Consider the following 25,838-nt stretch of genomic DNA (forward strand, 5'->3'; position numbering starts at 1 on the left):
CCTGTATCATGAATAAGCCCACAACTGTAAAAATTAATACAAATAATGATTTTCACAGCACCAGACACCACAGTTCCGCCAACAACTCCCCGACCTTCCTGCGAACCATCTCCTTGTGGCCCTCATTCCCAATGTGTAGTTGTCAATGACAGTCCTGTTTGTTCCTGTTTACCAGAGTTTGTAGGATCTCCACCATACTGCCATATAGAATGTGTCACAAATTCCGAATGTGGAAGTCAATTGACTTGCATTAACCAACATTGTAAAGATCCTTGTCCAGGATCTTGTGGTTTCAATGCTAATTGTAGCGTTATAAATCATGTCCCAGTATGCAAATGCCCGCCAAATTATCGTGGAAATCCTGAAGTTGAATGTGGTATGTATATTACTCTGTATTTCCATAATTGTGTGCTCCTTGAAGTACTTGTAGTTGACTGCACCCAAAATTTGGCCACTTGACATCTGTTCAACATTTCAGAACCAGCTTTAGGTTGTGATCGCGCTGATGACTGTCCTGATCACTTATACTGCATCAATCATACTTGTGAAAATCCTTGTGAGGGTAAAATCTGCGGTGTCAATGCTTATTGTGATGCTGTAAACCATCAATCAGAGTGCAAATGCCCACCAAATCATCAGGGGAACCCTGAAGTTGAATGTGGTACGTACAACCATCAACATTATTACTGATAAGACAATTGCTCCACTCACTTCATTACCCATCTTTTTGTACAATTCCCAACAACTGAAAAGACTAACTTATATACCACACCCCTTTGTATTCTGCAATGCAGTTCATCTCAACTTGATATTGACAACCTGTGTACCTACCATTTCAGAGCCACCTATACGCTGTGATAACAATGATAACTGTCCAGACCACTTACACTGCATCAATCAAATTTGTGAGAACCCTTGCGCAGGGCAAATCTGTGGTGTCAATGCTTACTGCAATGCTACAAACCATCAACCTGTTTGTAAATGCCCACCAAATTATCAAGGAAATCCTGAAATTGAATGTGGTATGTACACCTTTCAACTTCTGTTGATTACTCGCAAGGTAGTTTTTTTCACTTCATAACTCATGTTTTTATACAATTTCTTATATCTGTCAAGATTTGCCTAAACCAAAGATTACTCCAAAATGCTTATCTGATGGTATCCAAATTGAAATGGAAGTGACTGAGCCCTACTTCAATGGCATAATGTATGTCAAAGGACACAGCAATGAAGAAGAATGCAGCAGACTAATATCAGTTCATCAAAATGCTTCTTCACACACAGAAGTGTTCAAAGTTCCATTTGGATCTTGTGGGTTAATTCATACCAATGTGAGTAATCCTAATCCTAAATACCAAAATAGTATTCAAAGATGAAATAACTGAGAATTGTCAAATTCGTATTCATAGAACCAAGCCAATTTCATACTAGTCCTACAAAATCATCCAAAATTGGCTACTTTCAAGACTCAAGCATACCACATTAAATGTGCTTATGGTGCCAGTGAAAAAAACTTTTCAGTAGGTTACCATGTATCAGTAACTTCAACAGCAGGAACAATAGCTAATCAAGGTCCAGCACCGATCTGTGTAATGAAAGTAGTGACATCAACTGGCCAAGAGACTCAGTCTGCAGAGATAGGAGAAGATCTCATATTACAAGTTGACGTGCAACCATCCAGTAAGTTTTCCAAATTCTTATGTGGCAAAATAATAATATAATTGATCCTTTTATTTCTACTTGAAAATTATCACATTTTTAGATGTTTATGGAGGATTTGCTAGAAGTTGTAAAGCAAAGTCACCAAATCAAGAAGATTACAATGTTACTGATGAATATGGTTGCGCTACAGATCCAAGTATTTTTAGCGAATGGGAGTACAACAAAGATACACATTTGTTGACTGCCAAATTCAGTGCTTTCAAATTCCCTAATTCTGATGATCTAACTTTCCAGTGTAAGATTAGAGTATGTTTAGGACAATGCCAACCAGTAAGTTGAAATAAACATGTGCATGCATGGCTTGCATTATCAGAGCTTTCTATAGCAAAATACTGTTCTCAGGTAAACTGTGGAGGTTACAATGCTTTTGGAAGACGTAGAAAAAGACAAATATCAGATGGAATTGATATTGATATCTTACACAAAGGCCAAATACAAGAAGAAAAAATAATTGAATCAAACGCTATAGTTGCAGTTGAAAAACTCAATATTCCCATCAAAGGTGTGTCGATAATATGATTCCATAGTACATATCATTTTTTAGACTGCTTTTATCACTTTCAACTTTTATTTGTATTTTAGCGGAACGACAAACTGCCCCATCAAACGATGTATGCATTTCAATGATCGGGTTAATAATATCGATAATAATAACGGGTGTATTGGCTCTGACAGCAGTTGCAGTAATGGTTTCTTGGTGGTTAATGGCGAACAGCAGAACACCACCAAGACGAGGTCCAATGGCACATCCGGCAGAGATTCCTAACCCAATGTATACAAGTTCTCCACTGTAAGCGATATCGAATCGTATGGAGAAAATTTGGCCCTAAAAAGTCTTTGTGTGCCTACTCTCTAAATTTAAAGCAGTCAAATTTCACTGCTTAGCAGTCACGACATTTTGCCTTTTTAAAGCAGTAGTTTTTTTTTACTGCAAAACAGTGAAAAATTACTGAATTGGTCAGTCAAAATGATTTTTTACTGACCAATTCAGTAATTTTTCACTGTTTTGCAGTAAAAAAAACTACTGCTTTAAAAAGGCAAAATGTCGTGACTGCTAAGCAGTGAAATTGACTGTTTCAAATTTAGAGAGTAATTTTTTAGAATTTAATCCTCATGTGTACTTCCTACATATGAAATTTGTGTTTGTTCAATTCTCAATGGGTATTGCCATTCGTAACTTGTGTTCAATTTTTTTAAATTTTAATTTCAACTCGAATCAACGTCAAAAAAATTAGTGTTTCTGCCATAAAAGTTCTACCAAAAATGAAAAAAAAAAACATGCAAACATGCGAGTTCTTTTCCCCTTGAAAAATACTCAATTGCAACAAAGTGAACATGTTGATCAAGGATGCCAAAGATTTTCCAAATAGTCCATGAATGTAACCATTCAAAAGTTGCAAAAACCATTATCATTGAAGTTACCCCTAATAATTAACGATTGACATATTTTATTGCTTTGTATTACTAAGATAAGATCTCACATTACAGCCATGAAAGCCCCCAGTGGACGGGCGTGAGTCATTTTTATATGTACATAAATTAAGTATTATTTGAAAACATTAGCATCCGAAGTTCATATTTGCAGGTAAATAAACAATAACATGTCTTAACTTATCAAGGAAATGATCTTGTATTTTGTAAGCATTTAATGGAAAATACAATCTGTGATATAGCGTTCTACTGAGTATTTCTTTCACCATTTCAGCTTTTCTTGTTTAGACTCCTCTAACCCTACCCTCATTCTCATTAGGTTTTTAAAATTTCCTGAAAATTGCAAAATTACTCGGGTGCCTTTTGAATTTTGTTGGTAATTTTTAACAAAACATACCTACATGATTCATTCGAATGTTTAAATTTGAAATAATTTTGAATTTTCAAACATGTAATGGAAAATTAATTTGGTGATATATTTTTCCAATGTGTATTTTTATTATTATTTTTTTAGTTTAATTTTATTATTCGAGAAAAAGTTGGCATCATTTTTGAAAAAACATTATTATTGAAACCATCGATGGCTTACCTTAAAGTTAAAATCCATTTTTTTCTTCGAGTTCTGTTTTCAATCTATTTCGTGATCTGTAATGCAAAGAAAAACAAACAAACAAAATTATCAAAAATTTTGCTTCATAGCAAAACCAACTAGGTAACGAATAATTATGATGCTAACGTATTTTACAACTATTTTTTTAAAATTATACGTCCCATTCGATTCCCTTTTGCAGTCGACTTCATTGTGTATTGAAATTAGTTTACAGAATGAATTTTGGCTTTCCAACTGCATTTGAATGAAATTACGAGTATGTGGAAATTTCAAGATTCAAAAATCTACTGAAAACTCGTAAAAATTTTCGAAAAATTACTGGAGATTCCAAAATGACTTAAACTCATTAGCAGTCGACTTAATAGAGTGTTTGAGTTGGGGTGCAGCGTGAATTTAGGATTTCCAACTTTATTTGATGAAATTTTGTGGAAATATCGAGTTTCAAAAATCTGCTGGAGGCTTCAGAACTGCTCAAAACGGTTTTAAACCATTTCCAATCAATTTGGCAGGTTGGACAATGGTATACCCCAAATTTCAGCTGTCTAAGTCAATTTGGTAAAATTTTGACATTTTCTCCCTCTTTTTTGGCATACGTACTCAATAAATTTAATTTTCGAAAATTCGCCAAAAATTGAAAAATTCACTTTAGTACCTACTTGAAATTTTGGCTGGTGATTGATTTTTGCATGCTCTTTCAATCTAGCTTGGCCAAGATCAAAAAATTTGGAACGAGTCCTATTTTAGACAGGAAAATCTGCTATTTCGACTGACCTATCAATCAAAATGGTCGCCATTTTATTAGTAGCAGCAACATTTTTTTTGACAAGTTTGCTTTAAAATGTTCCTTACGATATGTCCTCCTTCAGACAAAAGTTGTCCCAGAAATCAGGGGAGGGGTGCAATCATTCCTACTGTCGTCATAATTATGTCGGACTATTCTCACGTCACACAATATTTGACGTTTTTTAAAATTTTGACCTAAATTTTGGGCTTTGTGAACCCTTTTTCATGGTTTTTCGATTTTTCGAAAACATATCACGAAAATGTACGAATCTTGAATTTTTTCAAAATTTTTCAATTAGAGCTTCAAAAAAATTTGAAATTTCAACTGCTAGAAAATACACTGCCCATCTGCCCCAAGAAGGAATAGAGGGGCCATTTATTGACAAATCTTTCTTTAGATCATTTTCATTAAATCTCGACCTATTTAATTCAGGAATGAGAAATGAATGGTTTTTTTAACGTCTTGCTCATTTCAAGGAACCGACATTAAAAAAACAACTATGATAGCCAAGTAGGTAATCGCTGACACACGCGTCAATTTTTTCATCTATTTAGTATTAATAGCGAACGTGCGATTCAAGAGATGAAGAGACCTACTGCCAATTCCTACCTATCATTTTTCTTGAACTGGTTGTTTCGCGCGGGCGAAATTTCTTTCAAATTTTTCATTTCAAAATGGTCTGTGCGTGCCAAAATGAAAATGATTTTATATTATGTCAATAATTATGTTATTTGTATCGTGTATTGTGCTTGTCGTTGTTGGGCATCAAATTCAATGTGCACAGCTTCTCGATGGTGATTATTTTTTTTATATTTACACGTGGTGTCGGTTGAAGTGCAGGTGGTGCGATGGTGGACTGGTGGTGTTATTTTCGCAAACAATTTCGACGTAGTCCTTTTAGTATATTCTCCATCGTCAACGAGTAATTTATCAGTATCAAAAGTATAGGGGACTTTTTATCGGTTGTGCCAGTCGTGAAGATTTCCCGATGAGGCAAAGTCGGTGCAGCTTCGCTAATGCTTGCAAATTTCCTCGCACTGCATTTCTGGATTGAAAAAAATGGATAAGAAAAATCAAATGAGACGTCTAACTGTCCCAAAAAACGTCGTTTCTGGTAAAATTTCAAATACAAAATCGTTTCGAAGTCAAATTCGATACCAAATTTCATTTTCCAAGTCATCAATTTGAAGAGAAAACTTTTTAAAATACCGAAAGTGCAAACAGCAAAGGGTATTCCCGGTTAAGACAGGTGAAATGGCCCTACTCCCAGATTTGGAAAATCATGATGGATTATTTTTGGGTACCTCCAATAAAAATTTTCGAGCGGAGTTTCCGTACCCCCCCCCCCCCCCCCGCCCATCACCCTTGGTCAGTATAGCCAAAAAAACGTTTTTTGCGTGAAAAATTCTGTATCCGTGAGTAATGGGGATAAAATTCTGGTACCACGTGGAATAAGTAGGGGAAGCCTGGGCCTTCCAACACGATTGTTTCCAAAAAATTTTATCGTAGTGGTGGGGGTAAAATTGACAAAAGAAAACTTTGAACCGCCACAGCTCCGAATTGAAGGGTTGGGCACCAAAACTGTTTTCGCCAAAATATGTCTTTTTGTATGTACTTTCTTCCTGCCAATCCATAAAATTGAAATTTTGTCTGCAAAATGCTCATATTTGCAAAAAACACTTTAAAAAATACACGTTTTTCACGTTTTTTTGCAAAATTATGCGAAATATGCGAAAAATGCATAGAACAAAAAATGTTGAGCGTCAAATTTTACTCTAGAAAACGTGTTCTAAAGGTTTTCAAAACACTCATCTTCTGAAGTTAGCAAGGATTGTAATCATGAGCTCTGTGAATAAAAAAATACAAACAAAATTCAAATTGAGGTCAGAGCGATTCAGTTGCAATTCTCAAAGTCTTTTCAATAATTTAAACACGTTTCCGCTAAGTTTGGTGAAAAAAATCCTTCAAAATGAAAATATCACAAGTCAAACTTACAAAAATTTACCAAGAGTGGGCAAATTACCCAAAAATTGTTCAATAATCTAACTCAAAATCAGTAATTGCAGATGATACAAATTTAGATTTCAATTTCAATTTCAATTTTCAAAAATTTAAATCAAATCTTTTTCAAATCCAAAAGGTACCATACATACATGTTCAACAAATCTTACCGAAATTCAAAAACTTTGAAAAAATCCCAAAATTGTACTAAAAAACATCTAAAAAAAAACTCATTCTAGATCATAGATGGGTTCAAAATCAGATTATTGTCCCAAAATCAAGAGGTAATTTACGCGATTATAGAATAATCAGATTAATGTCTCAGGAAAGTGAATGAAAAAAAGTGATTCCAAAAATAACCAAAAATGATGAATTATGCAATTTATATTTTTCAATGGAAATTATAAACCATAAAAAATTGACTAACTTGATCCAAATTTGGTTTAACTATGAGAGGGAAAAATTTTTGACCAAAATTGACCCATAAAGAGGGACACATCGTTTGAAAAATACAAGATGTATAATTGCACATTTTATTCTTTTTTTTTTTTTTTTTTTTTTTTTTTTGGGGTGTTTGTAATTACTTGATTATTACACCCGTCGTATTAGATTTAAATCGAGTTGGTAAGGTCAAGTTTTTTAATTAGGTCTAAGAATTTTTTAATTTCGGAAGGGTCGTCTGGTATGAATAGGGATCTTTCATCTATTTGTAGGGACAGTCTGTGCTGATGTAAGGAGGGACATTGAAATAGTAAGTGTTGGACAGATATAAGTTCTGAGAGGCAGAATTGACATGTGGGTTTTGAGGCCTTTTCATAGAGGTGGTTATGTGTGATTTTTGTGTGGCCAATTCTCAGTCTGGTTATAATGATTTCTTCAAGTCTGTTTAAGTGGGAGAGGTTTTTCCAAGGATGGACTAATTTTTTATGTTGAAAGAGCTTGTTTGTGGTTTGGAGGGACCAAAAGTTTTGCCATTTCTTGAGTGTGCTTTGGGTGAAGATCGATTTGAGGTCGTCAGCTGTGATAAACATAAGGGGAGAAAGGATGGTGGCAGATTTTGCATTAATATCTACAATTTCATTTCCTAAGATTCCAACGTGGCTGGGTACATACATAAACTGTATGAAGAAGTTTGAATTTTGTAAGTCAAATAGAGTTTTATGAATATTTTGAATTAGAAGGTGATCGGAAAAAAGATTTTGGATAGCAGTTAGTGAGCTGAGGGAATCACTTTGAATTAAGAAGGACTTATTTTCTGATTCATAAGTGAGTATGTCACAGAGACAGTGGAAAATAGCTGTGAGTTCGGCAGTGTAGATTGAAGAACAGTTATGGATTTTAAAATTTGAAATTCTATCATTTATAGAGTATGCATATCCTGTGTGAAGTGTTGGTATTTTTGATCCATCTGTAAAGCAAAGATTGAATTTTTTGTATTCTGATAAAAGTTCAAGATAGTTCTGTTTTATTACTAATGGAGAGTGGCTATTTTTTGGGTAGTTAATAAGCTGTAGGTTGACTTGAGGAGGTTTTAGAAGCCAAGGGGGGTATAATATTGGTTTTTGGATGAGAGTTTTGGGATTGATTTGCAGATCATTCAACATTGTGATGAAATTAGAAATGGGTCCTTCTATATGATCAAAATGTTGGGGGTTAGGTGGGTTAATTGAGTTTTGGAGTGGATGGGAAGGGTTGGTGGATGCATTTGAGATGAATTTGTTTGTTATGAGAGTTCTTCTGAAATCTGGGGGTAATTCTGCTGCTTCACAATATAGGCTATCTATTGGAGAGGAATAGAGGGCTCCTAAACAGATCCTTAGGGCTGAATTTTGAATTGTTTTTAGGATATTTGAAGTTTTATTTGAGATATTTGCAAAACATGGGCTTCCATACTCAATTTTACTGCGAATTAGAGATTTATACAAGTGAAGTAGGAGTTTGCGAGATGGTTTATACTTGGTGTTTTTGATTATTTTCAACAAATTTAGGCGTTTCATGATATCTGATTTTACTTTTAGAAAATGAGGAGTCCAATTTAGTTTTCTATCAAAAGTTAAGCCAAGAAATTTAGTTGTGGTTTTGAATTCTAAAGAGTGTCCTTTGAAGTTGAGGATGAGATCTGGAGGAATCTTATTTTTTTTTTGGTGAAAAGTATACAGTGGGTTTTTGACTCAGAGAAGGTTAGACCATTTGAATCTGCCCATGATTCAATTTTTTCAAGGGTTTCTTGGATTACTTGAAGAGCTAGTTGAATATTATTTGAACGAAAGGAAATGTTTATATCATCAGCAAAGATTCTCAGAGAAATGGGTCTAGAAACAACATTGGAAATGTCATCAATCAAAAGTATAAATAAGACTGTGCTAAGAACTGAACCTTGGGGGACTCCATTTTCAATTTCAAAAAACTCTGAGTATGTATTGTCAACTCTTACTCTAAAAGTACGGTTTGTTAAGAAATTCTGAATAAAGTAAGCCAAATGTCCTCTAATTCCAATGGAATGTAATTTTTGGAGAATTTTATAACGCCAGGCTTTATCAAATGCCTTTTCAAGATCAAAAAAGACTGAAAGAACACTTTCTTTATTCTGGAAGGCCGAACTAATTTCTTTTTGGAGACTAAAGAGGTGGTCTAGGGTAGATCTTTTCTTTCTGAAACCACTTTGATAAATGCTAAGAGAGTTTGAGGAATTAATATACCAATTAAGACGTTTAATAACCATTTTTTCAAGTATTTTGCAAGGAACTGAAGTTAAGGAGATGGGGCGATAACTAGATGCCAGATTTGGGCTTTTATCTGGTTTTAATATTGGAATGATTGTTGCAGTTTTCCATAATTTTGGGAAGGAATCCGAAGTCCAAATTTTGTTATATAATTGAAGTAAATCTTCTTTTCCAGTGTCTGAAAGGTACTTTAACATGTGAGGGTGTATTTCATCAGGTCCAGGGGATGAATCTTTAATGTTGTAGTTTAGACAATGATTTAGCTCTTCAAGAGAGAAAAGAGAGTTGTATGGTTCTAGATTTTGAGATGAAAAGTCTAAGGGGGTGGATTCTATTTGTGTTTTTAGTGTTTGGAAAGCAGAGCTATAAGAGGCAGTTGCAGAAGCTTTTGCAAAGGATCTAGCTAAGGTGTTTGCAATGTCATCTATTGAGTTTATTTCAGTGTTGTCATCTACTAAGTAGGGTATTTCAGTAGGTATATAACTTCCTTTAAGGATTTGAACTTTTTTCCACATTACTTTTGTAGATGTGCTTTGGGTGATGCTCAACATGAAATTATTCCAACTTTCTCTTTGTTTAGATAAGTTGATTTGGCGAGCAATAGCTCTTTTTTTCTTGAAATCAATGAGGTTGTCAAGAGTGCGATTTTTTTGGTACTTTTTTAATGATCTTTTTCTATCTTGGATTGCAGTTTTTAGTTCATGACACCACCATGGGACAGACTTTTTGGGAACTTTGGTTGAAGTTTTTGGAATAATTTCTTCAGCTGCTTGGATAATAGAAGTTGTGAAATATGAAACTATAGTGTCCAGATCATCTGGTGTAAAGTCAATTGGGAGAACTTTTTTGTTGAAATGTGACCAGTTTACCTTGTTTAGAATCCACTTGGGACATTTTTCATGTGTGGGTTTCTGAGTTTGAAGAGGGATGTTGATGCTAATTGGAAAGTGGTCACTATAATAAAGGTCATCATGGGGGTTCCAGTTCAAAAGATGAGAAATGTTTGGGGAACAAAAAGCTAAATCAATGTTTGAATAGGTACCATTAGAAATGTTAAAGTGAGTGTGCTTTGACTCATTCAGAAGGAAAGTATCATTTTTCAGGAGAAATTTGTCAATTACATTACCTCTATTATTTGTGATACTTGATCCCCAAGTTTTGGAGTGGGCATTAAAATCCCCTACAACAATATAAGGTTTTGGTATTTGGGCAAAAAGTTGATCTAATTCATATTCTGTTATGTCCTGGTGAGGAGGGATGTAAATATTACAGACAGATATTTTTGACTTATAAAAATTTGGAGCCTCAATGGTTATTGCATTTGCTTGGATATTGCCTATAGAAATATTTAAGGTAGATGATGAGGTAGTTTTTTTTACAAAAATTGCTGTGCCTCCGCAAGCTTTATTTCCTCCTTGAAAGTTGAAACGATAAGAGATGTAATTTCGGAGGTTAAAAGAGTGATGATTGCGGAGATGTGTCTCTTGTAAGGCAATAATTTCAGGGTTAAATTTGCTTATGAGAGTCTTGAGTTCACCAGAGTGGCTATAAACACCATTTATATTCCATTGAATGAGAAAATTCATACCAGACTATTTAAAAAAAATAAAAATAATTTGGGGGGGGGGGGTGAAAAAAGATTGAAATTTTCCAGCAATTTTTTTTTTTTTTTTTTTTTTTACAAATTTCATGTTTGTAGAAAATTTTCAAAATTTTGTTTTGATTTAATAGTCCAAAAGTAATTTGATTTGATTTGATTTTTTTTTGTTTTTTTTTTTGTTTTTGTTTTTTTGTTTTTTGACTGGCTTATAAGATTCAAAAATTATTTACAATCAAGTTCCTAAATATCTACAACAATGCTATAAATATTTCTACTGAATAGGTAGTAAACTAAATACTAAAATAATAGCAGTAACATTATTATGGATATCTAGTAAGAAAAAAAAAACAAAAACAAAAACAAAACAAAAGTAGGAATTAATTTCAGTTTTTCTCATTCTCTGATGATGATGATGATGAGTCTTCAGATGATTCTGATGTATGGTCAGGTTTGTTTTCTTCTTCAGGGGTGGTTTTTTTCAATTTATTCTGCAGTTTTGTAAATCTTATTTTCATAGATCTGTATTCAAGGTGCTTGTAGTTTTCAGATAGGATTTTAATAACTCCATCAATATCATTTGTAAATTGTGTGACACTTAGATAAGGGTCTTGCTGTCCTTTAACCATTTCCATAAGTAATCTGAAGTTGGTAAAAGAGAGAGGATAGTGCATCTTATTTTTATCAAAGTTATCTTCTATTGACTCTAATAGTTGATTAATTGAAATTGGCTCTGGTTCATCTAGTTTAACTTTTTTGATTTTCCTCTTCTTCTTCTTCTTTTCCAAATTTGGTGTTGTTTTCATTTCGATGCTGGCGGACATAGTTTGGGAAAGCTGTTCATCTTGAGAAAGAGTGCTGGTAGATAAAGGTCTTTTAATTGGAGTTTGTGAAATATCCATTTTTTCAGCATATTCTGTATTGATTTGGTTGGTGTTTGAGGAATTTATTTCATCTGAGTTGATTGGACTTTCTTCATTGTCCTTTACTGTTTCTTCAGGGGAGAGCTTCTGTGAAGAACTTTCTTCTGCTGTAACATCAGTTATGGTTAAAGTTGGTTTTTGACTCAAATCTGTTGGTTGTAGATTCGTTTCTTGAACTTGAGTAGGAGCCACATAAAATTCACATGATTGTGAGGTATGTCCAAATTGATGACAGACAAAGCATTTGATAATTGAATCATTGTAGAACACTCTATACTCTTCATCATTATGTTTTATAAGCTCTGAGGAAGGTAATTTATTAGCATCTTCTGCTGGTATATACACAAATCTGCGTTCAGATAAGATGTCAGTAAGATCTTCTTCTTGAGACAAATGTAAGAACTTCATTTTGGATGAGGGTGTAATACCATGAGAGATAATGATGTTTATAATCTCATTGTGAGGCACATGGGGAGGCACATTGGAGATGATGATTTTTTTATCATTCCTTTCTTGTTTATACCACCTTCCCTTGATAAGTTTTCTGTCAATTTCAATTTCACCTCCAGATTTGAGAAACTTGTCAGCAATTTCTCTGCTTCTGAGATACATACGGACACGATTGTTTGAGATTTTAGCACAATGAAGAATATTGTTACCTATTTTTCCAATCATTTTTCGAGCATAATACTGGATTGGTACTCCATCAATGAAGGGGAAGATGATAGCTTGGTCGGCGGATGGAAAGATTTCGTTTTTTGCAGCTGATGAGTATGACATGTCTGGTCTGTACTCAGTACCAGTTGTCCTTTGGTTGTTTGTTGATAGATAAACCAGCTCAGCTGAGCTGAGACTGGTACAGTTTAGTTGTGATAAAAATAGTTCACTAGTGGGTTTTATCTGAACATGTTAGAAAATTAAACACACTAACAGATAAGATAAGCAATATATAAAATATACCACAATAAAAGCAATTCTTTGCAACGCAAGCAACAGACGACTGTATCGGAACACGTTGGTCACAGAACTGCACATTTTATTCGAGTCAGCAATTTTCTATTTTTAAAGAAAACTAGAAAAAATGAATAGAAAAGGAAATTGAGAGGAAAAAATATAAAATTTCAAAGATTGATTTTAAAAGTGGAAAAATCAGCACTTTTTAGACAAATTCTGACAAATGTTAGGACTTTTTGACAATTTTTGAAAAAGCTGTACTTCCAGACTATTTTGGCTAACAACAAGATTTTATTGACCATTTTGGCATAAAACAGAATTTTTTGCATAACCGGTGAATAAAAGGCATTTGCCCAGAATATTCTGTCAAAAAAGTACAACTTGCTGACAATTTTGACAAAAAACAGGAGTTTTGAAAATTTTGGCCAAAAGCAAGTTTTTTGTTCATTTTTCAAAAAATATTAGAACTTTTTTGATAATGTCAGAAGAAAATGTATTTTTCAACAATATGACCAAACAAGAATTTTCTGAAAATGTTGGCAAAAGCAGGAATTTTTGACAAGTTTGCAGTAGCGATTTTTCGCCCCCTACTATGTAGCGACACGACCAATGTGACAATTATCAGAAAGTGCATGTGGCATAAATACCTCATCTCATGACTTTGCTGCAAAGATGCGGTGCGTGTGCGTGCTTAGCTCAGTAGATGAGTGTTTTGACAACCTTCAGAACACGTTTTCTAGAGTAAAATTTGACGCTCAACATTTTTTGTTCTATGCATTTTTCGCATATTTCGCATAATTTTGCAAAAAAAACGTGAAAAACGTGTATTTTTTTTGGTGTTTTTTGTAAATATGAACGTTTTGCAGACAAAATTTCAATTTTATGGATTGGCAGAAAGAAAGTACATACAAAAAGACATATTTTGGCGAAAACAGTTTTGGTGCCCAACACTTCAATTCGGAGCTGTGGCGGTTCAAAGTTTTCTTTTGTTGATTTTACCCCCACCACTACGATAACATTTTTTGAAAAAAATCGTGTTGAAAGGCCCAGGCTTCCCCTACACATTCCACGCGGTACCAGAATTTTATCCTCATTACTCACGGATACAGAATTTTTCACGCAAAAAACGTTTTTTGGCTATACTGACCAAGGGGGGTGGGTTGGAGGGCGGAAATTCCGCTCGAAAATTTTTATTGGAGGTACCCAACAATAATCCATCATAATTTTCCAAATCTGGGAACAGGGCCATTTCACCTATCTTAACCGGGAATACCCTTTCAAAAATTCCCATTTTTTGTCATAATTATCAAAACATTTTGACTTTTTGTTAAAATTGTCAAAAAATCACATGTTTTATGCCAAAGTGTTCAAAAAATCTCATCTCCAGAATAATTGTAAAAAAAGTCTCATTTTCGCCAAAATTGTAAAATACATTATTAAAAAACCCCAACTTTTGTCAAAATTTCCAAAAAAGTCCCGTATTTTGCCAAAATTGTTGAAAAATACCTTTTTTTTACGTTATCAAGAAAGTCCCAATATTTTTTGCAGAAATGACCAAAAAAACTTTGTTAGTAGCCAAAATTTCGAAATTTCATGCTTTTGCCAAAATGATCCTATAAGAAGTCCGTGTTATGTTTTTTGCCAGAATTGTCTGCAAAGTTCTGCTCTTGCCTAAATTGTCAAAAAAATCTCGTTTGCGTCAGAATCGTAAATATAAGTTCCTTTTTTGTCAAAATTATAAAAAAGATCCCAACTTTTGTAAAAATTGCCAAAAGAAAACTCCTACTTTTTGCCGAAATGTTCGAAAAAATCCTGTTGCCTAAATTGGCAAGAATTCATGATTTTCCCAAAATTATCCGAAAAAGTCCTGTTTTTTGCCACCATTATCACTTGCCAAGATAATTCAACGTAAACAATTTTATTATCCAGAATTTCCTCTAGATGGGTATATTTCTTGCATCACTATTTATTATTATTAAATTTTTTATTGAAATGATACTTGAAAACCTACCAAGTTACTCAATCAGAAATAGGTACGCAGTAATTCGCGGACGTTGACTACACGCAAGCATGCCAAATAATCTCAAGGTTGGATATATTTTGTTCAAAATGAAAGTGAATATTGAATTTTCAATCACTATGCCACATAAATAAATGTAATTCTCCATCTTCCTCTATCGCCCCATGTCAGTCACTCTCGCTGTTGCACGGCCTTTAAAAAATACCTGTTATAAATTTTTTTAATCCGGTTTTCATCTTTACATAATACGAATAGGTAAGTCTAGACACATAAAATGCAAAAATTTACAGCAAAATATAATTAAAAGTGGTATATCGAAGGAACATTGATCGCTACGTTGATAACATCGGGAATTTTTATGGTACCTAAAAAAAAATTCAACTTCATTTTTGGAACTTTTTCAACTACCTACAGCAAAAACTTCTTGAAATATTTATCTAACCGTATAATTTTAAAATGTGTATCTTTTCTTGGTCGTTTTCCTGTAAATACGTACGAATTATGAAAGATGAAATTGATAAGATTGAATTCAATCAAAAATATGTAAAAATATGCATTGAAACATGACGCCGCGTACGAAAAGGTTACCCCGACCAAAAAAAATGATTTTTTTTAAATTTGCTATTTTTATGTAAAATTGACCGTAGAAAACTTTAAACGTGTTTTTATCGAAAACTAACTTTTTGATTTTTTTTGCTCGGGGTAACCTTTTCGTACGCGGCGTCACAATTATTTTTATGAAAATGTACTCGTATAAAATTTATTTGAGGTAAGACCCAAAAATGAATAATTTTTCAAACGTTCGGGTTCGTAGTAATGGTGATCGTATTTCTCATAATTTAACTACTAGTTAGGTAGCTGAAACAGTGTTAGAATCGTATGCTATATTGTAGTGAAGGCAACTGCAAGCAAATTCAACAAGGTGGCGTTAATGTAAATACATTGTGATATAGGAATAAATTTTATTTAAGGAATTTTGTAACAAGGAATTAACGGTTCGAGTTGATAGGTAGGATGATAGATAGGTATTGGAAGAAGATAAATAGGAAATGGAATAATACGAGCATTGGGAAGTAGGAAAGATATAGGATGGAGAATTAAAACCTAGTTACACCACATAACCTTCATTAAATCAGTTTCCATTACCATAAGAAAAATAAAAGTATCTTCTACACAATAAATTTAGAAAAGCCAAGAAGGTATAGAGATAACATCTCGATAGAATTTTAGAAATCAAAGATAGATCAAATTTAAACACATTTGATTCGATTACTTCACCATTGTGAATGTATGTCAAAAAGTTAATCTCATAAATCGAGATATTTCAATTTAGAAAAATTACACAGAGGACCGAAGTCCTATATCAAGATTCATAATCAAACCATATCAATAATAATATAAAATTAAGCCAAATTCGGCTATTTCAATTGTACATCACTAAGTCTAAAAGCCTTATAATCAAGGCATATCGTAAAGGGACATTTTACCTAACACCTACTCACCACATCATGGCAGAATTGCCATTACCGGCAACTCCGTTGCTAGGCTTCTACTCAGCCATATCGATGAGTTCAGCTCAGGTAGATAAATCAGTTTAATTCGCGAAATAAAATCTCGAAAGGTAAATCAAGTTCAAATCATTGTAATAAATGAAAAATATCACATCAAAAAACAAAATACATAATTAAAGAACAATAGGAAAAAATAAACGCATAAATGCACGTCTATATTCATACACGGAAAATCATAAGTTACTTGAAACCAGATTCAAAAGTTCCAACAACACACCGAATCTGAATTCAAGTAACGCAATCTAGCTTCGATTTTGTTCAAGTAGACGAAGACTTCCAAGATTATAGCCATCTATACTACAACATATTATGTATACGTATAAGTTTTGATCGCGGTTGGTAAATAGGTAGTTGCCAAGTAGTTGATCAAAAAAAAAAAAAAAAAAAAAAAAAACAGAAATTGTGATTTCTTCCGCAAATTTTGACCAATAAAGAAGGGCTATTTCACAATTTTGGCAAAAAATCTTATTTCGCAATGCGTTGATTTTTTTCAGACAGATTGAGGGAGGGGTTTCCAATTCAAGTCGAAAGTTTTTAGATCAGCTTTTTGTTTTTAATTTTTCAAAAATTGAAGAAAACCAGAAAATAATGGATGAGGGAGTGAGGCGTGGGCACAGAATTGTCCATACTTATTCAACCTAAACACTTTCAAACTTTCAACAACAAAAAAAATGTAAAAAATATTTCTTTTTTGCAAATAAATCTGATGAAAAATTCATTGTGAAAGCTCCAAACAAATAGAAACAATACGTATGTATTTTCCGTTTCTCAGATAAGCCAACAAGGTCAATTTGCCAATATAACGAAGATTGTCCTCCCTATGAATTATGTGACACATTAAACCGAATATGTACAATCAATCCCTGCCTCGAAAACCCTTGCGGCGAAAATGCCGAATGCGTGCCAGAAAATTACAAAGCAACTCGTCGATGCCCCCAAGGCACCAAAGGCAATCCGCACATTCGTTGCACTGCTGGTACTTCATTCGCTTTACTCAATGCTTTTCAAATTTCTACAACTCAAACGGTTCCATTTAAAATCAGGAACTCGAATAATAATCCCATTATTCTATTTTTCAGAAGTAGGAAAAACACTTTGCTCGCCAGGACCTTGTGGGCAAAACTCCAATTGCGACATTACAGGAAACACTGAAAAATGCCGTTGCAAACGAGGTTTTCAAGGCGACCCCTATGCTGTCTGCCACCCAATAAGTTACGATCCATGCAATCCGAATCCATGTGGACCATATATGACTTGCACCATCTCCCAGCAAGGTTTGTATACCAATATTGACTTCTATCGGGTGATTTATGAACCGAATTGAGCAAGGATTAACAATATTCCTCTTTTTTGAAGGTCAACCTCATTGTGACTGCGCCCCGGGAACACAACTCGACTCTAACGGTGGTTGCATAAGATCCATGTGTACTGTAGACGATGACTGTCCCAATCACAAGGCTTGTGTTACATATAAATGCATAGATCCGTGCTTAGGATATTGTGGAATAGGAGCATCATGTCACGTAGAGAGGCATTATCCAGTTTGTACTTGTAAACAAAGTCTTGCAGGAAACCCATTAACCAGATGTTACCGTCATGGTAAACATTTCTCAACTTCTTGCATGGTTACCATTAACAAAATGTGCAGCAATATTCATCTAAAATCTTCATTTCCCAATTGCAGAAATCACAGTGGAACCGAATCCTTGCCAGCATCTCCCATGCGGACCAAATACCTACTGCGAAGTATTTGATAATCAACCTGTGTGCTCCTGTACACAAGGCCTCATAAGAGACCCAAGACTAGGATGTAAACCTGAGTGTGTGTTGAACACTGATTGTGGTTCAGGCCGAGTTTGCGTTAATTACCAATGTAAGGATCCCTGCAGCATCAAAAACGTTTGTGGTCTAGGTGCAGAGTGTCTTTGTCGCAATCATACGTCAACATGCATTTGTCCCAAAGGATTCACAGGAAATCCATACATTCAGTGTATGCCAGAATGTAAGTCATCGATGTAATGTAAAGCAAATTCCACTATTCTGCTAACAGCTCAGCAATGAAACTTTTTATTTCAGCAACTTATCCTTCATATCAGAACAGAACATCACCATGTGCTTCATCACCTTGTGGCAAAACCAACTCTTGTCATGTTCAAGGTAATGGAGTAGCCATCTGCAATCCATGTGGTGGTCCGAATGGTCACAATAATCAGGCATGCCGCCCAGAATGTTTGTGTAATGCTGACTGTGCATTCCACTTGGCTTGTTTGCGACAAAAATGTTTGGATCCTTGTGTAGGAGCTTGTGGTATAAATGCTCAGTGCACCGTTGTAAAACATTCGCCAATTTGCTCATGTCCAGAAACACTTACTGGAAACCCCTACCAACTTTGTTCTCCAATCAAAAGTAAATTATCATCTCAACTCTCAATACCAACATTTTAGAGTGTCTTTAACTAATGTCCAATAAATATAGCTCCTCCAGCACCTACTCATCATTATTGCAACAGAGGCTGCTGCGGTGCAAACGCCATCTGCAAATATAACTATGGTCGCATAACCTGTGAATGTACTCAGGGGTACTTTGGCGATCCATACTTGGCTTGCAGGCCAGAATGTGTGATAAATACAGATTGTCCTAAAACAAAAGCTTGTCTCAACAACAAATGTATGAATCCATGTTCTGGAGTTTGTGGAATAAACTCAGAATGTTGTGTCATCAATCATCAACCAATGTGTTACTGTACCCAAGGCTTCACAGGAAATCCATTCCGCAATTGTTACCCACATTGTGAGTAGTCCAGAAATACTTCTATCAGTAAATCGTTGTAGGCTACTAGTGGCTAACCCAATGTAACACTAACCACTGACACTGTTACAGACATACCATTACCACCTATAAGCCCATGTGATCCCTCCCCCTGTGGAGCTAACAGCAGATGTCTTGTGTCTCCTCATGGTTTTGCCATTTGTTCTTGCCTGTCTGGATATCTTGGATCACCACCATACTGCAAACCAGAATGTGTCATTAGCACTGAATGTCCTTCAACTCAATGCTGCATCAATCAGAAATGCTCAGATCCTTGTATAACCACTTGTGGTGTGGATGCGCAATGTTTTGTCATCAACCACAACCCTACCTGCCGATGTCCGCCAGGATATACTGGAAACCCTTACATTAGATGTACTTTACCTCCTGGTATGTTATTTACATCAATACATAATGCCTTCTATAAACCTTCACAATATAATGAGGATACCATGCTTCTCAGTAAGACATCAAAATCAACCAGAATGTTCCAAAATTGTTAATTTTCATCAATGAGAATCATTCAAATCCAAAGAACTTTTGATCTTTTGAATTTATGATTTCCAAAGTATTTTTGATACTTGTAATATTGGAACCAACTTATTCTGCAACTACTTTATACTGTATACCAAATTACTTTATTTTTAATGCCCTTACAAAATATAATTTTCCACAGTAATCCCAAGTGAAAAGCCAGACCCTTGTCACCCAACACCTTGTGGCAGCAATGCAATATGCAATGAACGCAATGGAGCCGGCTCCTGCCAATGCCTCCCTGGATATTCAGGAGATCCTTACATCTGCTGCAAAGCTGAATGTGTTTCAAATAGGGAATGTCCTGGTGATAAAACTTGTGTAGATAACAAATGCATAAATCCTTGTCTTGGAGTATGCGGTGCAAATGCCGAATGTTGGGTGATCAGCCACACTCCTTCGTGCAGCTGTACCACTGGACACACAGGAAACCCACATGTAGCCTGTTATCCTACACCAACACCACCACCATGTAAGACTGTCCCTTCTTATCACTACATTCTTCATCTTAATGTTGCATTTATGAGTACCTACCTATCCGTATGAAGAGTATTTTGAAGTTCATGTCACAATTTGTTCACCTCTCATCATATTTCTGTACAACTAGATCATCTAACAGATCCCTGCATGCCTTCACCATGTGGGCCAAACAGTGTATGCCGCCAAATTGACAGTCATGCTGTATGCGCTTGTCAGAAGAACTATATTGGTTCACCCCCAAACTGCAGACCAGAATGTACAGTTCACTCAGAATGTTCGCAAAACAAAGCCTGCATTGAGCAAAAATGTAAAGATCCTTGTCCTGGACCTTGTGGACAAAATGCCAGATGTCAGGTCATCAACCACAGTCCAATTTGCAGTTGTCCCACTGGTTACACTGGTGATCCATTTGAGAGATGCATTGTTGGTAAGGATAATCTTCCATTAATTTTTTAATTGTTTGAAAAAAAAATGTTTTCTTCTGATTGGTACACTTCATACTTAATCAGTACATAGATGACTGAAAACTTATCTCATTCAATCCTCTAGAATACACCACAACTGAAAGGCGTCCTGAGAACCCATGTGTTCCCTCTCCATGTGGACCTCATTCAGAATGCCGTGTAATAAATTATGGGCCTGCATGTTTTTGCCTGAGCAATTACATTGGAACACCACCCAATTGCAGACTAGAATGTGTTACTAATGCAGAATGTCAGAGTCATTTAGCTTGCAGAAATTCAAAGTGTACAGATCCTTGTGCTGGATCATGCAGTCAATTCGCCCAATGCCACGCAACAAATCATATTGCAATTTGTACATGTCCTCCAGGATACAGTGGAGATGCAGCAGTAGAATGTTACCCAGAACCCAGTGAGATACTTGCCATTTTATCCAGTAGCAGATTAATCCAATTAAAAGGAATCAAATGGCAATTTTTATGTTGTTCAAATAATTTTCAGCACCCACACCTGAACCTATCAATCCATGCTACCCAAATCCCTGTGGGTTAAATGCCGAATGTATAAGTAGAAAAGGAGTTGCTGCTTGCCAATGTTATACTGGGTTTTTTGGTGACCCATACATCTGTTGTAAACGAGAATGTGAAACTAATACAGACTGCCACCCAACATCAGCTTGCATAGGATATAAATGTATCAATCCATGCCTAGGCACATGTGGTTTTGATGCTATTTGTGCTGTTGTTAACCACCTCCCAACTTGTTCATGCCCACCTGAATACACTGGTGACCCATTCTACCAATGCATACCAATGCCTCCAACAGGTATACATATACATACTTAACAGAAATTCTAGCCTAGAAAACTCTTATTGCAATAAGGTAGATATTTCAACTTCTTTTTCAATTACAAAGATCCTTGCAATCCTTCACCATGTGGACCAAACAGCCAATGTGAGGCAATCAGTCAACATGCAAATTGTGCATGTTTACCCACCTATGTTGGAAGTCCGCCAAATTGCAGACCAGAGTGTATCAATAACTCCGAATGTGAATTCAATAGAGCCTGCATAAGGCAGAAATGTGATGACCCTTGCCCTAACTTTTGTGGATTATTTGCATTATGTGATGTTCGAAATCATATTCCATATTGTAGTTGCCCTCCTCAATATACTGGAAATTCGTTCATACAGTGTACACCCATAGGTATGTATTTTCCATTACCTGTGTCATAACTGAGCCAGAAATTGAAAAAAATTAATGTGAATAATGATTTTCGCAGAACCAGACCCTAAAGTTTCACCAACAGCTCTGCAACCTTCCTGCATACCATCTCCTTGTGATTCTCATTCTCAATATGTACCCGTCAATGACGGTTTAGGCTGCAATTGCGCTGATGACTGTCCTGATCACTTATTCTGTATCAATCATAATTGTGAGAATCCTTGTGAGGGTAAAATCTGCGGTATCAATGCTTATTTTGTTGCGATAAACCATCAATGTGAGTGTAAATGTCCACCAAATCATCAGGGGAATCCCGAAGTTGAATGTGGTATGTACAACAATCAACATTTTACTGATAAGACAATCCCTCTATTCTCTTCATTACCCAACTTTTTGTATAATTCCCAACAACTGAAAACACTAACTCATGCGGAAGGAGATACACTACACTCACTAGAAAATTAGTCTTAAGAAACATGTTTAGTGATATGTTTTCATTATTAGTCAATATCATGGTTTATTATGAAGGCGTTAGTTTTTGTTATTAGTCGATATGTTAGATTATTACAAAGGCGTTTTAGTTTAGCTTAAAGTAAACGAGCCAGTAGTGGCTTCATTTCTAATTTGACTGTGTTCATATAAGATGCGCCGCTGTTACTTCTGATTCAATACAAAGTTTTTTCCATACATGCGTCTGCATTTATTTTTCATGCTAATTAATTGATTGAGAGTAAAACTGAAGCATTGATAATTAATCGTTTTTGATCAAGACTTTTGAATCTCTGACTGGGAGAAATGTATTCCAACAACTGACATATGTACCATACCTCTTTGTATTCTGCAATGCAATTCATCTCATTTAATATTGACATCTGTGTACCATTTCAGAACCACCTATACACTGTGGTGATGATAACTGTCCAGACCACTTACACTGCATCAATCAAATTTGTGAGAACCCTTGCAAATGTAAAATCTGTGGTGCCAATGCTTACTGTCATGCTACAAACCATCAACCTGTTTGTAAATGCCTGCCAAATTATCAAGGAAATCCTGAAATTGTATGTTGTATGTACACCTTTCAATATCTGTTGATTACTTTTGAGGAAGTTTTTTTTCACTTCATTACCAATGTTTTTATTTACAATATTACTTATGTCTGTTAAGATTTGCGTAATCCAAAGGCTACTCCGACATGCTTATCTGATGGTATCCAAATTGAAATGGAAGTGACCAAGCAATACTTCAATGGTATAATGTATGTCAAAGGACACAGCAACGAAGAAGAATGCAGCAGGCTAATATCAGTTCCTCAAAACGCTTCTTCATATACAGAAGTGTTCAAAATACAATTCGGATCTTGTGGATTAATTCATGCCAACGTGAGTAATCCTAATCCCCGATACCAGAAAAGTATTCAAAAGATAAAATAACTGAAAATTATCAAATTATTCTTGTTCATAGAGCCAAGCCAATTTCATACTAGTCCTACAAAATCATCCAAAATTGGCTACTCTCAAGACTCAAGCATACCACATAAAATGTGCTTATGCTGCCAATGAGACAAGCTTCTCATTAGGTTACAATGTATCATTAACTTCAATAGCAGCAACTATAGCTAATCTAGGTCCACCACCGGTCTGTGTGATGAGAGTAGTGACTCCAACTGGCCAGGAGCCTCAGTCTGCAGAGATAGGAGAAGATCTCATATTACAAGTGGATGTGCAACCATCCCGTGAGTTTTCTGAATTCTCGTGTGCTAAAATAATAATCATTTTACCAATTCTACTTGAAAATCATCATGTTTTCAGATGTTTATGGAGGATTTGTCAGAAATTGTAAAGCCAAGTCATCAAATAAAGATGATTACAATGTTATTGATGAATATGGTTGTGCTACAGATCCGACTATTTTTAGCGAGTTTGAGTACAACAATAATACACGATTGTTAACTGCCAAATTCAATACTTTCAAATTCCCAAGTTCTAAGGATGTAACTTTCCAGTGTAACGTTAGAGTATGCTTAGAACAATGCCACCCAGTAAGTTGAAATAAACATGTGCATCTATGGCTCGCATTATCAGAGCTTTCTCTATCAATGCGCTGTTCTCAGATGAACTGCGGCAGTTACAGAGCCTTTGGCAGACGTAGAAAAAGACAAATTGATATTGATATCTTACATAAAGCCCTAATACGAGATGAAACAATAGTTGAATCAAATGCTATAGTTGCAGTTGAAATACTCAATAATCCCTTCAAAGGTGTGTCAATTATATGATTCCATAGTACATATCATTTTTTAGACTGCTTTTATCAGTTTCAACTTGTATTTGTATTTTATGGAAACCACGAACAGCCCCATCAAAAGATGTATGCATTTCAAGGATCGAGATAGCAATATCAATATTAATAACGGGTGTATTGGCTCTGATAACAGTTGCAGTAATGGTTTCTTGGTGGTTAAAGGCGAACAGCAGAACACCACCAAGGCGAGGTCCGATGGCACATCCGGCATGGATTCCTAACCCAATTTACAGGGGTCTACATAGTAATCAATCTGAAATTGTACAGAGCAAATTTGGCACTAAATGAAAGTCTTCGTGAGCCTAATTTCTTAGAATTCAATGCTCATGGGTACTGAGTATGAAATACTTGTTTTCGTTCAACCCTCAATATTGATTTGTAACTGTGTTCAATTCTTTTGTATTTTAATTTCCACTCGATTGAACTTACATATATCACATATGTGTAATAAGTATTATATGTACTATGAATAATTAGTATTTCTGCCATCAAAGGACCACCAAAAATGCACAAAAACAATTTTTTCCCCTTGAAAAAGCTACTCGATTTCAACAAAGTAAACATAGCTATTGATCAAGGATGGCAAAGATTTTCCAAATAATCCCAACCATTCAAAAGTTGCAAAAACCACTATTATTGAAGTTACCCCTAATAATTAAGGAATGACATATTTTATTGTCTTGTATTACTGAGATAAGATCTCAAATTACAGCCATGAAAGCCCCCAGTGGATGGGCGTGAGTCATTTTTATATTTTGAAAACATTAGCATTCGAAGTTCACTTTTGCAATAGGTAAATAAACAATAACATGTCTTAACTTATTGTATTTTGTAAGCATTTAATGGAAAATACAATCTGTGATACAGCGTTCTACTGAGTATTTCTTTCATAATTTCAACTAAAGTAATATATACAAGACACAAGTTGACCACCTCCCCTATTCCACCCTCATTCAATTCCTACGCTGATTATAGTTACGCGGTACAGCACTAGTATCGACTGAAAAATTTCTCAACCAAAAAAACAGTGTCAGAAACATGGGAAAAATACAGTTTTTTTTAATTTTTCTCGGAAATGAAGGGGTTTAAGAAAATTTTTGTTATAACTTAAATTGAACAGGATAAAATTTTCTATCGATTGGTACTAAATTTTTTCAATTTTGTAAAAAAAATGGAGATTTTCAAATTTTGTTAATGAACAATTTTTGGGCAACCCCTCCCCCAATGTGACTCTTAGGAGAGCCCAACTGCAAATCTAACTTCATATTCGTGTTCAGCAAGTTCAATTCATATGAAAACGATACCCTTATTATCGACCTTCTTTCGCCCCAAAATGGAGGAGGGGGTGTCTACTGTCTATGGCCCCAAAATTGAGTTTTCAAGAAGTTGGTTGGTTTTATATTGTTTTTAGAGGTTCGCATGCAAAATTTCAGAACTATATCACCGGCAATATCGCTTTTTTTAGGGGTTCCGTGACACAAAAAATTCATTTTTGAGTGTTTTTTGAATTTTTGAAGATGACCTACCTGGAGAAAAAATTTAAAAAAAAACCAATTATAGTACTTATGCAGATATATTTTTGAAAGAAAAAAAAATTGTATGCAAGAATTAGGTTCGGAGATGCGGTGGTTTCAAATTTTCTTTTAATTCGTTGAAGTATGATTTTTACCTCGAAAAAAAAACTTTTTTGG

General features: G+C 35.0%; 2 protein-coding genes and 1 long non-coding RNA gene across 3 annotated transcripts in view; 2 read left to right on the top strand and 1 right to left on the bottom strand.

Moving 5' to 3' along the window:
• The window catches only part of LOC135833711 (neurogenic locus notch homolog protein 1-like), a 34,450-nt gene extending 31,051 nt beyond the window's left edge, over positions 1–3,399 (top strand). The window contains exons 14-21 of the mRNA XM_065347464.1: positions 59–376; positions 479–661; positions 840–1,022; positions 1,117–1,331; positions 1,410–1,680; positions 1,763–1,992; positions 2,065–2,224; positions 2,305–3,399. Of these exons, the coding sequence (XP_065203536.1) occupies positions 59–376; positions 479–661; positions 840–1,022; positions 1,117–1,331; positions 1,410–1,680; positions 1,763–1,992; positions 2,065–2,224; positions 2,305–2,516 (1,772 nt within the window). The 3' untranslated portion in view covers positions 2,517–3,399. The remainder of the gene's footprint in view (positions 1–58; positions 377–478; positions 662–839; positions 1,023–1,116; positions 1,332–1,409; positions 1,681–1,762; positions 1,993–2,064; positions 2,225–2,304) is intronic.
• Positions 1–25,838, bottom strand: part of LOC135833764 (uncharacterized) — a 265,501-nt gene that overhangs the window by 34,310 nt on the left and 205,353 nt on the right. The window contains exon 4 of the long non-coding RNA XR_010556536.1: positions 3,743–3,798. This is a non-coding gene — a long non-coding RNA (uncharacterized LOC135833764). The remainder of the gene's footprint in view (positions 1–3,742; positions 3,799–25,838) is intronic.
• LOC135833712 (neurogenic locus notch homolog protein 1-like) lies at positions 5,148–25,018 on the top strand. Its single transcript, XM_065347465.1, has 19 exons — positions 5,148–5,341; positions 17,416–17,610; positions 17,693–17,935; positions 18,021–18,338; positions 18,413–18,742; positions 18,812–19,126; positions 19,217–19,534; positions 19,821–20,150; positions 20,286–20,585; positions 20,708–21,031; positions 21,121–21,444; positions 21,535–21,825; positions 21,902–22,171; positions 22,732–22,911; positions 23,011–23,225; positions 23,308–23,578; positions 23,655–23,884; positions 23,957–24,104; positions 24,200–25,018. Exons 1-19 carry the CDS (start codon positions 5,260–5,262, stop codon positions 24,433–24,435), a joined length of 4,920 nt encoding a protein of 1,639 aa, XP_065203537.1. The 5' UTR covers positions 5,148–5,259; the 3' UTR covers positions 24,436–25,018.

Source organism: Planococcus citri, chromosome 2, assembly GCF_950023065.1.
Source record: "Planococcus citri chromosome 2, ihPlaCitr1.1, whole genome shotgun sequence".
NCBI lineage: Eukaryota > Metazoa > Arthropoda > Insecta > Hemiptera > Pseudococcidae > Planococcus > Planococcus citri.

Excerpts from the sequence above, each read along its gene's own strand:
- LOC135833712 (XM_065347465.1), top strand. The coding sequence starts at position 5,260 with ATGTCAATAATTATGTTATTTGTATCGTGTATTGTGCTTGTCGTTGTT. Across the intron at positions 20,151-20,285 it reads TACACCAACACCACCACCAT|ATCATCTAACAGATCCCTGC; the intron begins GTAAGACTGTCC and ends CTGTACAACTAG. Across the intron at positions 22,912-23,010 it reads AAATCCTGAAATTGTATGTT|ATTTGCGTAATCCAAAGGCT; the intron begins GTATGTACACCT and ends ATGTCTGTTAAG.